The sequence below is a fragment of the Aulonocara stuartgranti genome (assembly GCF_965226115.1).
Source record: "Aulonocara stuartgranti genome assembly, chromosome: 11".
Classification (NCBI taxonomy): domain Eukaryota; kingdom Metazoa; phylum Chordata; class Actinopteri; order Cichliformes; family Cichlidae; genus Aulonocara; species Aulonocara stuartgranti.
Genome location: NC_138947.1, coordinates 15,909,914 through 15,923,456, shown reverse-complemented (window position 1 = coordinate 15,923,456; position 13,543 = coordinate 15,909,914). Strand labels below are relative to the sequence as shown.

General features: G+C 42.3%; 1 protein-coding gene across 7 annotated transcripts in view; it reads right to left on the bottom strand.

The window, feature by feature from the left end:
- Positions 1–363: 363 nt before the first annotated feature.
- The window catches only part of cicb (capicua transcriptional repressor b), a 45,804-nt gene continuing 32,624 nt past the window's right edge, over positions 364–13,543 (bottom strand). For 6 of the 7 annotated variants that reach the window (XM_082550545.1, XM_082550544.1, XM_082550543.1 and 3 more), the window contains 11 exons: positions 12,543–13,533; positions 12,306–12,445; positions 12,019–12,179; positions 7,883–8,073; positions 4,947–5,405; positions 4,490–4,839; positions 4,209–4,366; positions 3,960–4,120; positions 3,626–3,760; positions 2,556–2,699; positions 364–2,450 (listed from right to left, as the gene is read on the bottom strand). In XM_082550545.1, the coding sequence (XP_082406671.1) occupies positions 2,161–2,450; positions 2,556–2,699; positions 3,626–3,760; positions 3,960–4,120; positions 4,209–4,366; positions 4,490–4,839; positions 4,947–5,405; positions 7,883–8,073; positions 12,019–12,179; positions 12,306–12,445; positions 12,543–13,533 (3,180 nt within the window). In that variant the 3' untranslated portion in view covers positions 364–2,160. The remainder of the gene's footprint in view (positions 2,451–2,555; positions 2,700–3,625; positions 3,761–3,959; positions 4,121–4,208; positions 4,367–4,489; positions 4,840–4,946; positions 5,406–7,882; positions 8,074–12,018; positions 12,180–12,305; positions 12,446–12,542; positions 13,534–13,543) is intronic. The other variant, XM_082550546.1, reaches the window with a different exon arrangement.

Here is a 13,543-nt window from a genome sequence, read left to right as displayed (position 1 = left end):
GGCGCTCCATCCCTCCTGTGGAGTTTGAGACTTTGAAGCTCCATCCTAAGCAGCACTGTTGTCCTGCTAAAGGTATAAGGTCATCCAGCACCTCACCATGTTTGGTTCCCAGACAGTTTACACCCAGTCTTAAACCCTGCTGAAAAAAAGGTTTATGGTCTTAAAACTGTGCCTTTGAGTTTTTCCTTTAATCTGCCACTGATCTATCGTCCATAAAACCCCACTTTTCACAATGCCAGCAATAAAATCACTTTAATTGAACACCTATTTTTATTTGCATACTGAAAGATACAGATACAAACTTAATTTATATAAATTCCTCTCCTGCATACTGGAACAGCAAAACAAGGAGTAAAACACAAAAACATTAATAGCCATATTTATTATAGTTGCTTTTTTTCCCATTTCATGTGTTTTACCTTCAGTAATGGTGCCTTAAAAGTCAACTTATGTTCAATGACAGTTTTCCTTATCAATAATATAACGAGTCTACTGACTCTACAGTAATTATTTACAACACAACCAAGTCTTGCACAAAGACACAACCAGTATTATATCCACCCAGCGCTCTTTGATTTGTCACCCTCCCGTCACTTCCCCCGGGTTTCTCTCCGCCCGGCCTAAAAAAGGGAGGTCTAGAAAGAGCAATAAAGTGACAAAGGGAGGAAGGAGGGGAGGAAAGGGGTGGAGGAAGGAGATGTACGTTGAGGCTATAGAGTCAAACTTATCGAGGGACAGAGAGGCATTGCTGGAGGGGTGGGTGTGGGTTGTCTAAAAACCATACGGCTTATTACTGCTGAATGAATATAAAGGTCCACGTCAGGTCTGTCTCTGTTAAAACGAATAATAAAAGAATAAAAGAAAAAAGATTAACTGCACCGCAGGTCCTTGCTGAGGTGAGACGCCAGCCAAGGGAAGACTACAACGGAGGAACTGTACAGGTGTGGAGCAGCATCTCTCACCTGCCTCCAAAAGTATATAAAAACAAAAAAACAGAAAGAAAGGAAACATCTGCCCGCAATGATAAAAAGAACTAAGGACAGGGATTCACTGCAATGATATGAGTAGTAGTAGTAATAATAATAATAATAATAATAGTAACCATAGGAATAGTACAACAACAAAGTGAATATGACAATGTTAAATACAAATCAAATTACTTTAAAAAAAAAAACCCCCAAAACAAAACGGTAATAAAACTGCTTGGCAACAGAGGATCGAGGTCCTACGAGTAAGAGCCTGGATGTGCCCGATGACTCTGACATTCCTTCCTTCAATGGCTAGCGAATGAGAGGCACAGGAATGCTCGTCCCTACCCGCTGGCATGTGCTAGGGTCAGTCGCGAGGAGGGAGGAGGCCAGTCAGGTAACTGCAGGAATGATGGCACTGCCAGAAGTCCACTTAAATTTCAGTCAGTTTTTCAGTCACTCCCAGTAGGCCTCTCCTGAAGGTCTACATATGAGTGGACCCCCCCCCACAAGAACTTTTCCAGGTCCACTGCAACAACTTGTCAAATTCAAATCAATTCTGGCTGTTGAGGGCCCAGCCCCCGAATGTCAGCAGAAAAACAAAGACGAGCTCACAACAGTTAGTCACTAGGTACAGGTTTGTTCCTCGAGCAGGTACTGAACTGCTTTTACTCCTCTAAAACTATTAAAAACAAAACAAATATCAAACCCTACGACGTCTTCTCTTAAAACCGCCCGCTTTTCACTGTCTCAGAAAGGGTTGAGCGTGTTTCTCCCTCCAAAACGGGAAGACTTTCTTCTTCAAGGCAAATGAGTGCAGCTGTACACAATGGTCCTTCGTTTACTGGCATCAATGGGAGCTTTCTCCAAGGTGGGTTAATACAGAGTGCTAATTCAAGTGTGAGAATTCAAAGTTTTCCAGGGTGTATGTGTGGTGGTTTTTGTGCCACTGGTTTTTAAGATGTTCTTTTTAAATTTTTTGTTTATTTTTTGGTACAATGGTCACAGATTATTAAAAAAAATAGGTCCCGACATTGCATACAAATGTCTCTCACTCTCAGAATTCGAATGCCGATGATGGGAAGAAATCGTGATCTGGCAAGAGCAGAGTGGAGACTATTGATAAGGAAAAGTGCATAGGGGGAGGTGGCACACAGACACCGGTTGGGTCAATTGAACTCGCCGGCTCCCCTCATCTAGAAGAATCATGTGAATCACGAGGATCCTCCGGGCTCGCTTCTGTCCCGTGTTCCATGTCTTCATCCTGTGGGTCTCCACCCGCTCTCAAAGATCCTTCCCCTGACTGAGACCCAGAAGGTCCAGCGATGGAGCCGGCTGAGTCTGAGCCGCCTAAAATAGAGATGTCGGAAGGAGCAGCTGTCTGCATGATCTTCTGCCGCACCTCCCTGATCTTCAGCTGCAGGCACACCTTGGTGGGGAATATATCTGAGTATCTCGTCTGGAAGGCTGCAGTGGCCTGAGCTGTAGACAAAAGATGAAATCACCAGGAAGTTACAACCAGAATGAAGAACCAGAAATCTGTGACTGTGTGTGTGAGAGAGAGAAAGGTTGGTGGGTGCGTCTTACCTGATGGGAAGAAACCCTGCTCCTGGAACAGCTGCATGACCAGTGCTCTCCTCTGGTCCAGCGTTCGGCGCAGGGAAGTGTACGGCACCTTATCAAACTCCAGTTCAGTCAAGATGTCTTCTCCATCCGGTGCTGGGAAAGAAGCTGGAGATTATAAACCATTAGATCCCTGAGAGGAATTTGAATTAATTTTAACATCACAGTGACATTGAATAATAACGAATTAAATGAATTTAAAAAGGAGGTCATCAATACACAAAAGATAAAAATCCCCACCTAAAAACAAGCTTTTCATTAATCCTTAACCCTCTCGTTACATTTCTACATCAAGACAGGCATCACAGCTCACTATGAACTATTAACATTAAAGGAGACCTACAGTATCATGCTTAACTGTCTTGTACATACCACTGTTACAATAGTGCATGTTCATATTAAAAACAGGCAAGTTTAAAATAATGAGGTTAGCGTGTAAAAAATTAGGGATAATATTCAGTGTGATCAGCAATAGCCTACCATTGATTTTTAGCTAATTTCCCCATTAATGCATTAAAATAGATTATTTTTTATGATCCTGATAAGAGTTGAATTGATTTTTAAATGTAATTTTTTTAAGGCATTACAGAATGTGAACAACGATTCTTTAAAAGGGTACTTTAACCTACTTCCTGTTCACCCCAGTAACGATGGTGTTAGCTACCAGCTATCACCAAGGAGGACAACGGTATGATCGAACTGTAGAGATTACTGAACCTTGTGAACCTAAAGCTCAGGCTTCGTACTGCTATAAAGGCCATATGTATAGACAGTCTTTCTAATTTCCTGTCTTTATGATGTTACTGAGAACAGAGATCTAATTTCTGCCTGTGATCACAGGAGCCCCACCTGCTCTGATCTGTGTGTGACAGGCAGCCAATGAGAAGAAAACTGGCTTAAGTGGGAGGAGCTAAATCAGCTTGTTTTAGTCTGCACTAATTCTGAACTGTGAATCATGCAAAGCTGGAAGTGACAGGTCCACTTTAAGTATATGAGAATATTGCATCTTGTCCTTGCTGTTCTGTGTGCTCTACCTGCTCTGTCAAAGGTGAAGATGTCCCCCTCGCATTTAGCGGCACTTTTAGGCGTGCTGGGCTCGGAGCTACAGCTGGAACGCCGCCGACTCTTCCTCTTTGGGGAGATTTGCTCGTCTGTAGCAGAGTCTAAATCTAGAAGCAGAAGGGAGACAAATTTAAATCCAAGCAAACACAATGAGAGATATAAATAAAATGAGCATTATTTTCAACAGTTTAGATGTTAAAGTAAAAATTATAATGCACTATTGAAGTCCAGGAATTATCAGCAGAAAGCCAAAGAAACTGCTCTACAGACACCAGCCTCAAAGTATCCCAAAGTGCTTTGTGTGACCTGTTGAGTTCTTCCTCTTGCGGCGATAGCTCCCCAGAATGGCACGAGGTGAGGTGGCCAGGCTCTGCAGAGTCGGTGACGGCAAAACCTCCTCGGGTCGAAACTCTGGCAGCTCGGCAAATCGTTCCTCAAAGTACACCTCTGACAACACCCTTCCAGTCCAACACACACACAAAGACAGAATACACAGTATATATACACCGTCCATCAATAATTCAAACACAGAGGTTTACAGAGGCATTAACTCACTTGTCAACAGAGTCAAAGGTCTTCTTCAGAGGTGGTGGGCGGGCTTTGACCTTTTTGGGTGTGGGACATTCTTTGTCAGTCTGTGGAGGTGGCAGGGCGGGCTCTGTGGCTGATGGAGGAGGGAGAGGAGAGGAGGGGAGGGACTCCTTCCACCCAGCCTGCACAGGAAATTCAATACAGGCATTTTATTCAAGAACACAGAGGCACTACACGTGCACTATGGCTCAGTACTTTATTCTGGTAGTGTTTGAAGTAAAAGCCAGAATGTGATGCTCCCTCACCTCTTTGGCGGTTGTGCTTTCCCTGTTTCTTGAGTCAGAGGAGTCTCCAGCACTGGAGCCCTCCAGTGAGGATGCTGGTTCCTCTGTGGGATGTGCTGATGGAGACGCCGTCTGCCCCGGCGGTTCAAAATCAAAGGCAAAATGACTGTTGGCTGCAGCTTCCCTTTCCCTCTCCTTTTCTCGCTCCCGCTCTCGCTCCCGCTCTCGCTCCTTGTCTTTGTCACGCTCTCTCTCCTTCCCTCGGCCTCCTCCTTCATAGCTGCCTACGGGAATGGTGGCCACTGTTGCCTTCACTTTCTGTGGGACCCTGACTGGAAGCAGGGTGAGTTTGGGTGTGCCTGGTGTGCTTCCTGTAAAAAAGAAAAGAAATAAAAATACTTATGAATGAAAGTATTCGCTCACTCATTCAAGCAATGAACTTTAGTGGCAGGTTAAAAAACAGTGGGTGCAGTTGTACCGGGTGTTTGGATCTGAAGCGAAGGACTGCAGGGCCTTATGGAGCCAGCAGAGCCACTGGGAGGCGCCGCTGAGCTGCTGGAGGGCTGCGTCTGCCTCTCAAGCTGTCTTTCCGAATGTGTCAGCAGTTCTGCCTGCCTCTCCGTCTGCCTGTCAGTTTGTCGATCCGCAGGTCTGTCCGGAGGCAGGTGCCTGTCAGTCTGTCTGTCCGGATGTGGGTGCGTGATGATGGAGGGGGTTGCTGTGTGTTTGGGCAGGATGTGGGGAGAAGCGCTCGACGGGCTGGAGACAGAGTAGACCACGCTGGGGGGTACTGCTGCCATGGAGACCACCCCTGTTGCCATGGTGACGCTAGGTGAAGGAGGGTAGATGGCAGTTACTATCTGGCCCCCGGAGCCTGAAGCAGGGGCTGAGGTGGAGGGCTGTGGAGACTGAGCTGTGGCCAGGAGTGGTGGTTGACCTGGATGAAGGAGACAGGAAACCAAGAGGGCAAAAACAACCTCATAATTTTCCACATTGCTATGATGATCTGCGACATTTTCAACACGATGAATACCTATTCCTTCTCTTCTCTCAATAATCTGACAAATTACAGTCTTTATTGACAACTATCAATCCAGATTTCCACCTGGACTCGATGAACCAAGATTTTACTGAGATATGTTTGTTTATGTATTTAAGCAAAATAGAAATGCAAATATTAAAGGCAAAAATACAAGCTAACACTGCTAACAGTACTTTTTGTTCATGTATTCCCTTCATGTCATATGAGAATAAATAAAATGTACAAACTGGATTAGCCCAGGTTTAACAGCATTAATGCTTACTTTACTCAAAACTACTCATAAGGGTGTAACTGATGAGGTTATTTACACATAATTAACACTGACTCACTTCATTTATGGATGACTGAAATTACTTAATGCATATATGCTTTGGACTAAATTATAAAATTTGTGTTTTAATTCAAAGGCCATTTAACCTAAATGAAAATGATAACTTTATTTATAGACTCTTGTGGTTTGTTGCATGTATTTTTTTAACAAGTTAATAAAAAATAGTTAAAAATCAGACTTAATTTTGGCAATAGCTCTATAAAGTAGTGATTTATAAATTGGCCTAAGAAAATAAAAAAATCACCGGTTCAATGGAGTCGATGGAATCCACTCTCCCACAGTACCATGCACTAAATAAATGCTGGAAAAAGTTTTACCGCAGATGAAGGTTACTACTGAAAAGAGACACCGGGAAGCAAACAATATCCACGTGTTGTTTAATCAACCGAGTATGAAATGGAAGTATACAATATTCAATTATGCAGAGGCTTATTTTTACTATATATGCATATATAGGTGGTGAAGAGGTCAAGCTTAGTCTTTTCCCAGCACTTCAGTACATCTAATACCAAGAGAGATATCCGCTCTCTTACTCTGCAACTCTTCAAGGCCACAAAAAAAAAAAAAAGAAGTAATCATATGATATCTCGTAAGAGCTGAGAGATGTAGTTCTGCATTAAGATTTTTCATCTCTGTCAAATGTGCTTTCTGTGTGCACTTTGCATGTTTTCCCTTTGCCTCTGGCTTCCTCCCACAGTCTACACACATACAAGTTAGGTTAAGTGGTGACTCTAACTGGCTATGATAAAAGTGTACAGAGTGAAAAAGCTTTATAATGTGAATTTTAGTCTAAAGTGCTCGAGTGGCTAATAAGACTAGAAAACTACTATATAAACGCAAGTATGTTGTGTACTACAAATCCAAAAATGAAAAGTCAGAGAGGAAAATGGGGAATGGAAGAGTGCATGGACATGGATTTCTACAGCTGAACTTTAGCCTATAAAATGGCTGTTTTTGATTAGGTAAGGTTTAGTTTAGTTAAAATGGGAACAGGCCTTTTTTTAAGCTTCATTTGTTATCAAAACAGGCTAAACTTAAGCATTTGTACAAACACAGGTAGGATTCAAAATGGCCTGTGTGTCTTCATAGCTACTGGACATTTCCACTTGACAACTGTTCCATTTTGTTGGTGCTAAAAGTTTAAAAAGTAAATCATTTCTCTTTTTTCCCCCAATGGTGGTCTAAATGAATCAAAAACATTTATTATTGTAATGAAAAGGGATTGTTAACGGACTGAATAATCATAAACAGCCCACTGCAGAGAACTAACGAGTGGTAAAAGATTTACCCTTATTAGCCCTTGTGATGTCCTCCCGATTTGCATACAATGCGAGCCATCAGGGGTCAAAAGTGTCTCCACTTCATTTGACTGTTTTTTAAAGTATAAAGTATAAATTGTCAATCAATTCAGTGTTACACCTTAGTTTTACTTAAGACCAACACATTAAAACAAAATTTACTCAACATTTTACATTTTAGGGCCACCAGACCTTCTTTACAAAAAAATAAACCCTGTTTTTTAGCGAAAACAAATTGAGAAAATTAAATATTTAATTGTTTAGATAATTTTGACTATCTGAATAACTAGAGAGTGCTGTATGTTGAACTTTAGTGAGAAAGTTTTTTTTCAAGCGTTTGAAAATTTTTAATGGCAGCAAATAATCACACAGTCATGTGACAGTTTTTAACGATTTGTTGCCCTCCTCGTAGAGTGACCTAGATTCGTTATTTATTAGCCTAAAAGCCTATAATAAAATAATTCTAAACACGAAGAAGCTATCAATGTTTTACTTAAAGCAGATATTTTGAACTCAGGACCATCCAAAGAGCACATGAATGCAGGGTTAGTGTATGTTTCAGCTAGCAGAAAAGGTCATCAGTCATCAATGCACTTTGATGCTGGCATTGTTACATCAACATTATTCAGAGGGCCATATGTGACCCACACAGTATGATGTATTCAAAATACAGAATTGCTGTATTAAAAACAAAACAAAAAAACAACCCAGGATCTTTGGATTATTTTTTCCACGGCTCTGACCTGCAATCAGCGGTTGTACAAGCGTCTGTCCAGGCGGGGCAATGGCTGTGAACCCAAGAGTTGCAAGGGGCGCGGGTACGTATGCAGACCCAGGAACTGGCAGAGCTTGCTGCGAAGGGGAGGAGGCTGTTGCATTGGAGACTAAAGGCAGGGTGGATGGTACCCCTGGAGTGGACTGGACGTAGGTGATCCTGGACAGGAGGTACAGATACAGGTGAGGTGATTATTATAAAATGAAAAAAACAACAACAGAAGAAGAAGGCAAGAAGAAGCAGCAGGCGGAAGGAGGATGACATTTATTGTAATAAGAAATGTCAGGAAGGGTGCAGAGGCAGCGACAGCCCATGTTACAGTAGAATAATGAGGCAGACGGAGAGTGCAGGGAACAGAGACACGATTGGAAGGAAAGAGGAAGACAAAAAGAGAAGTGCTGCAGTGAGGGTCAGTTGGTGAGTGTACATCACAGCAAGTAGCACTAGATAACTAGTGCTGCGCGTGTGTGTGTGTGTGTGTGTGAGAGAGAGGAGATGAGAGGTAGTGTGGGGGTGGCAGGCAGAGGCAACTTGGGCCACCAGCAGCATGACTAACATATCCAGAATAGAGCTGTAGTGTTACAGCTGCACCCCTACTGGAATTTCGGTTTCTCGTGTTGTCTGCTCACTGTGTTACAGGAAATATGGAGAAGCTACACAGCTTCAGCTTATATGCTGCAAGGAAAAGATAGCATATTGTTTTTTAATAACTCAGCTGTTAACTTATAATATTGTCGGTGATTACTCAGAGAGTTTTATTTCCCCATTAACTGCAGTAAAAGCCTGTTTGGAATTAAAGTGCCTTTTTTTAAAACCTTGGAAGGCATAAACAGGCCCATTTAGAAAGTATTTCATTTGGTCTAAAACTGTTGAATAAACCTTTTATTATCTAGCCAGTGGGCAAAATCGTCATGTAAAAACACTCCTTCTGATTAACTTCTATTTTGGAAGTAACCAAATTGAGTGCACACGGAGACAGAGCATGTCTTTAAGCTCAAAATGATTTCAGGGAATTATCGCTGGTTAACTGATGTTTACTACAGATTGTGAATGAAGCTGCACGCGTGGCTTGCCTTCTCCATTTTAATGTTGCATCAAAGAAAGCACAGCAGCAAACCTGTAAAGGGAGGATCAACGTGTTCCCTCTAAGTATTTATGTGTATATATATACAGCACATCTGTCATATGCAGAAAGCCTGCAAAATACGGCTGCAGCTATTGATTTCTTTGTTAATCGAGTATCTTATCAATTAAGTAAGTTATCGGATAAGAAATACTTTTGCCTTATTAATGAGATTCTAAAGTGTAAACCAATAAGCAAATTACAAATTTTAATAGTTTAACTGAATTAAACACCCATCCACAGAACTAAACTGCTAAATTAAAATAAAAATTAAAAATGCAACAATAGACAGATAACAAATACAGAAATCTGGAGCTATCGCAGCTATCATAGGGGGGGATACAGGGTACACCCTGGACAGTTGGCAATAAAAATAAAAAATAAAAAAGGTACATAAAAACAACAGACTTCAGACTGAGTTCTGACAGGATTGTACCTCCTGGATGAGGTACATTTGCTGTGTGTTCACGTGTATGTGTTTTTAAGTCTTGTATGTGGTGATTGCAATGAAGAAAAACGTTCTCTGAACTGAACTGTTTGCCATGTGCTGAGCTGCAGCATGTCCCAATTCAGAAAACGGATGTTCTGATGGTGTAGATGTTAATAATAATAATAATAACTTTATTTATAAAGCGCTTTAAAACAAAGTGCTGTACAGCTATTTGAAACTAAAAAGATGAATAAATAAAAAGGGATAAATAGCAGTACAAGTAAAAACACAATACAAGTTAAAAACAGTAAGAATTTAAAAAGTAAAAGACATAGAAATTAAGACATGTAAGATAGGGTGAACAAATGTGTCTTCAACTTAGTTTTAAAAACCTCCACAGAGCATGCCTTCCTACTATTTTGAGGGAGGTTGTTCCAATAATAATCAATGATTAATGATAATTAGTGATAATAATAATTCAGTGTTCAACCTAACAGCCCCAGGTCAGTGGCTGAGAGTTTCACTTGCCCATGCAAACAAAAAAACAAAAGCAACTTTTGAATTTTGTTTTAACTTTTGTTTTTATTTTTATATATATATATATATATATATATATATATATATATATATATTACATTACTAGAGCCTTGAAATAAGCTGTAAAGGAAGGTACGGGGTTTAGTACACCCTATACCCCCCTTTAGATTCGCCCCTGCTTGCTGCAGGTATCACTGTGATAGAAAGTGGCCAGCTGCAGCCTTTATCAATCTGCCTAATTTAAATTAAATGTATTAAATTAGGTTAACAGCTCATCTGCATATTTTATGTGAACTTCTATAGCACTAACGCAGATAGCTTGTAGTCTAAGATAAATGGCGGTGGATGTGAGCAGCTAAAACGCTGCAGCTTGTTGAACAGGTGGGTTTAAAGCTTTGCATGCAGCTTTTTCCAAGTAAAGGTTTTTACAGTGATTAAAGTAACAAATGCTGTTTTCTTTTACGCCACCTGAGCGTCTTGACGACAGCTCCACATTAAACTACGACAGCATCATCTTCACTGCTGCTGTTGTACTATCAGTCTTTTTGTGGAAAAACTGGGGGCTGCATGACCTTAATATTATAATACTTTTTGTTCACACGTGCTCCTAAATACATTCCTACTGCGGGTCTATTTTTAGTCACAAATGTGGGTGAAACGCTCACGCTTACACGGTGACAACCGAGTGCAAACGAAGCATCGAAGCCAAGAATTTGCCTCAAAGATTTTTTTGTAATCGAGTTACTTGATGAATTGTTGCAGCCCTAATGCAAAGACACTTCCAATAAGTGAACAATTACAGAGATCAACTGCAGCTCAGGGATACTGGGGACTAGGGTGCACAAGGGCTGGCATATGTTTATAAATGAGTGCTTGTTAATCAGAGCTGAGTCAAGCCTTACTGGCACATTTGTTTACAGCTGCTCTCAGACATGTGATGTGTTGCATTGCTGGGTTTATCTATCTGTTAGAAAATAGCTTTTAAGCTGTCAAACATCAGTCTCCATTATATAAATGCTTTATGTCAGTTCAAACACGTCTGTTATGAACAGCAGTGGAAAGTTTAGAAATACTGTGAGTAGTGACAAACAGCCCCAATAACCACACTGGAAGTTTCACTTCATTTATTAACTAGAATTTAAAATGTGTTTAACACAGGCTGACAGCACTAAAGCTGTTCCAGTTAGCTATGAAAAATGGGAAACAGATAGGTCAACATTTGGCTGCCGGGTAATTCCTCATCTTGCTCACATGCTGTGTAATTTATAGGTAAAGCATTTACTGGATTTTCATTTTTAAAGTGAGTGGAATGAAAGAAAATCCAAAGAGGGGGGCAAATGTGGGTAAATCGACGGTGCTTTTCAGATGAGTTTTTTTTTTCTTCTATTGTTGCCCTGCACTGCCAGATCAACAATGTTCTCAGTGAACAAAACACTTTTCTTATGCCTCTTTTAATTTTGGCTCAAAGGGCTATTCAACAGATCATGCTTTCTTTCTCATAAGAAACAGTTGGAGGAATTAGCTGTGCATGTGTTATTATTACTCAGCTGTCATAATAAGGCAGCAGACATGATATAAGTTCTTTAAATACTAACATTTTCTGTTTTCAACACATTAACTTTTTTCTTTTTAATCACATTACTATATTTTGCACCTAAAGAAATTTTGTTACTGATTCTAATTAAGAAGAAAGATAGGACACCACAAGGTTACAAACAAGCACACAATTAAAAATATTTTTTAATGATTTTTAAAGAGTGCCAACATGGTGATGGTGGTGTTTATTTCGTTCCTTGTTCTTTATGGGATCTCTGCACTCCTCTTTCTGGTTTCATCTACTTTCCCAACCCCCAGCTGGTTACAGCAGAGTGCCGCCCCTCCTTAGAGCTGTTTCTGATATAGGTCTCTTTCTTTTAAAGAGGAGTCCTTCCTCCCCACTGTCACCAAGTGCTATTGGTGAACTATTGGTCCCATATTCATATTCACTGTCTCACTGCAGTTTGATATCTCCTACCTTGTAGGTGCTGGTGGCACTAGAACAGCCTGGGAGGGGGCTGATCCTGGTGCTACCACAGCAGCTGTGCCCACTGTTACAGGGAAGGGGCTGGCAGGATGTACTGCTCCACCCTGAGGCAGCTGAGATTGAACAACGGGCATAGGAGCTATATGGATGATCTGGGGGGGAAAAAAATAAAGATAGAAGAACCAACACAAATGTTTATTTGCAGCTTTGCTCAGATAAAGCTTTAATAAGAAAATGACTACAGTTTAAAAACACGTCATCAGTGAAGCACCGCTGACCTTGCTTCCGGACTGAGCTCCATTCTGGACAGGAAGAGGTGGAGCCACAATCGGAAACTGCTGGGCAGGTGCTGGCGCAGTCCGCACTGTTGCCATGGGAACAAGCATTTTACCCTGGAGCGCCGGAGACTGTGCTTGCACTGATGAAAACGCGGATAAACAGGGGGAATGAGCATTTCATTAGAAGTCAACACAGACTATTAGCTCCAGTGCTGTGTCTCCTGTTAGAGCTTTCACCTCTAGTTCCTGGGCCGACTCCTACTGCTGGGCTGGACGTGTATCCCGTCAGTGGACTTGTACCCTGCTGCTTTCCATTGGCCAAGGACACATGTGTCGGTGGAGCTGTGGGCAGGTTGAAGACACTGGTTGGCTGGCTGAGCTGCTGAGGTGGACTCTTTGGGTTGGTGTTGGCAGGTAGGGTAGGCAGAATGTACTGGACTTGAGTGATGGCCTTACTCCCAGGGGGTGCCAGGGAGGAAGCAGGAAGGAACTGGGGCTGAAGCAGGGGCAGAGGCAGGGGCCCGTTGGTTTGGCTATGCTGAGCTGAAACAGCAGTGGGTGGAAGAGCCTGCGGCTGAGATGGCTGGGGTTGTGGGGAGGGGGTTACAAGCTGTATAGAGGGTTGGGGAGGCAAAGCCCCTCCTAACACCAAATTAGTCACTACACCACCTGGACCCATAGCTGGACTGGGTGATGACGAAGAATAGTACCCACCCCCTGTGGCTGTGGCCCCGCCTCCTGAAGCTGAACCAATCAAGAGTTGCGGCTGCTGCTGGGGAGTCAGAGACTTCCTTTCGGAAGGGTGAGGGTTGGATGAAGTGGCTCCATCTCTAGGTTTGCTGGCGATAGGGAGCGGTGTGCTGATAACAGGACGCATTACATTGGTCACCACTGTAGAGGCCACCCTAAGGAGTGGGTTCGCCCCCAGCGAACTTACTGATGAGGGAAGAGGCCCTCCGGCTGGAGAAGTGGACATGACTGACTGACCAGAAGAAAGGGAGAGAGAAGTGGCTTGCCCACTTCCACCTTCCTCCCCTCCAAATGCATCCTTATTCTCTCCCTCTGCTCTTTCCTTCCTCCTGTGGTCCATAAATGCTCCCCCTCCTGATCTCCCCTCATCATAGCGCTTGGTGGTGGGGTAGGAGGACAGTGAGACACTCCTACCATGAGGAGTATGGTGTGAGGAAGAGGAGGAAGCAGAAGAGCAAATGACTGGAGCAAAAACTCTCTGAAAAGGA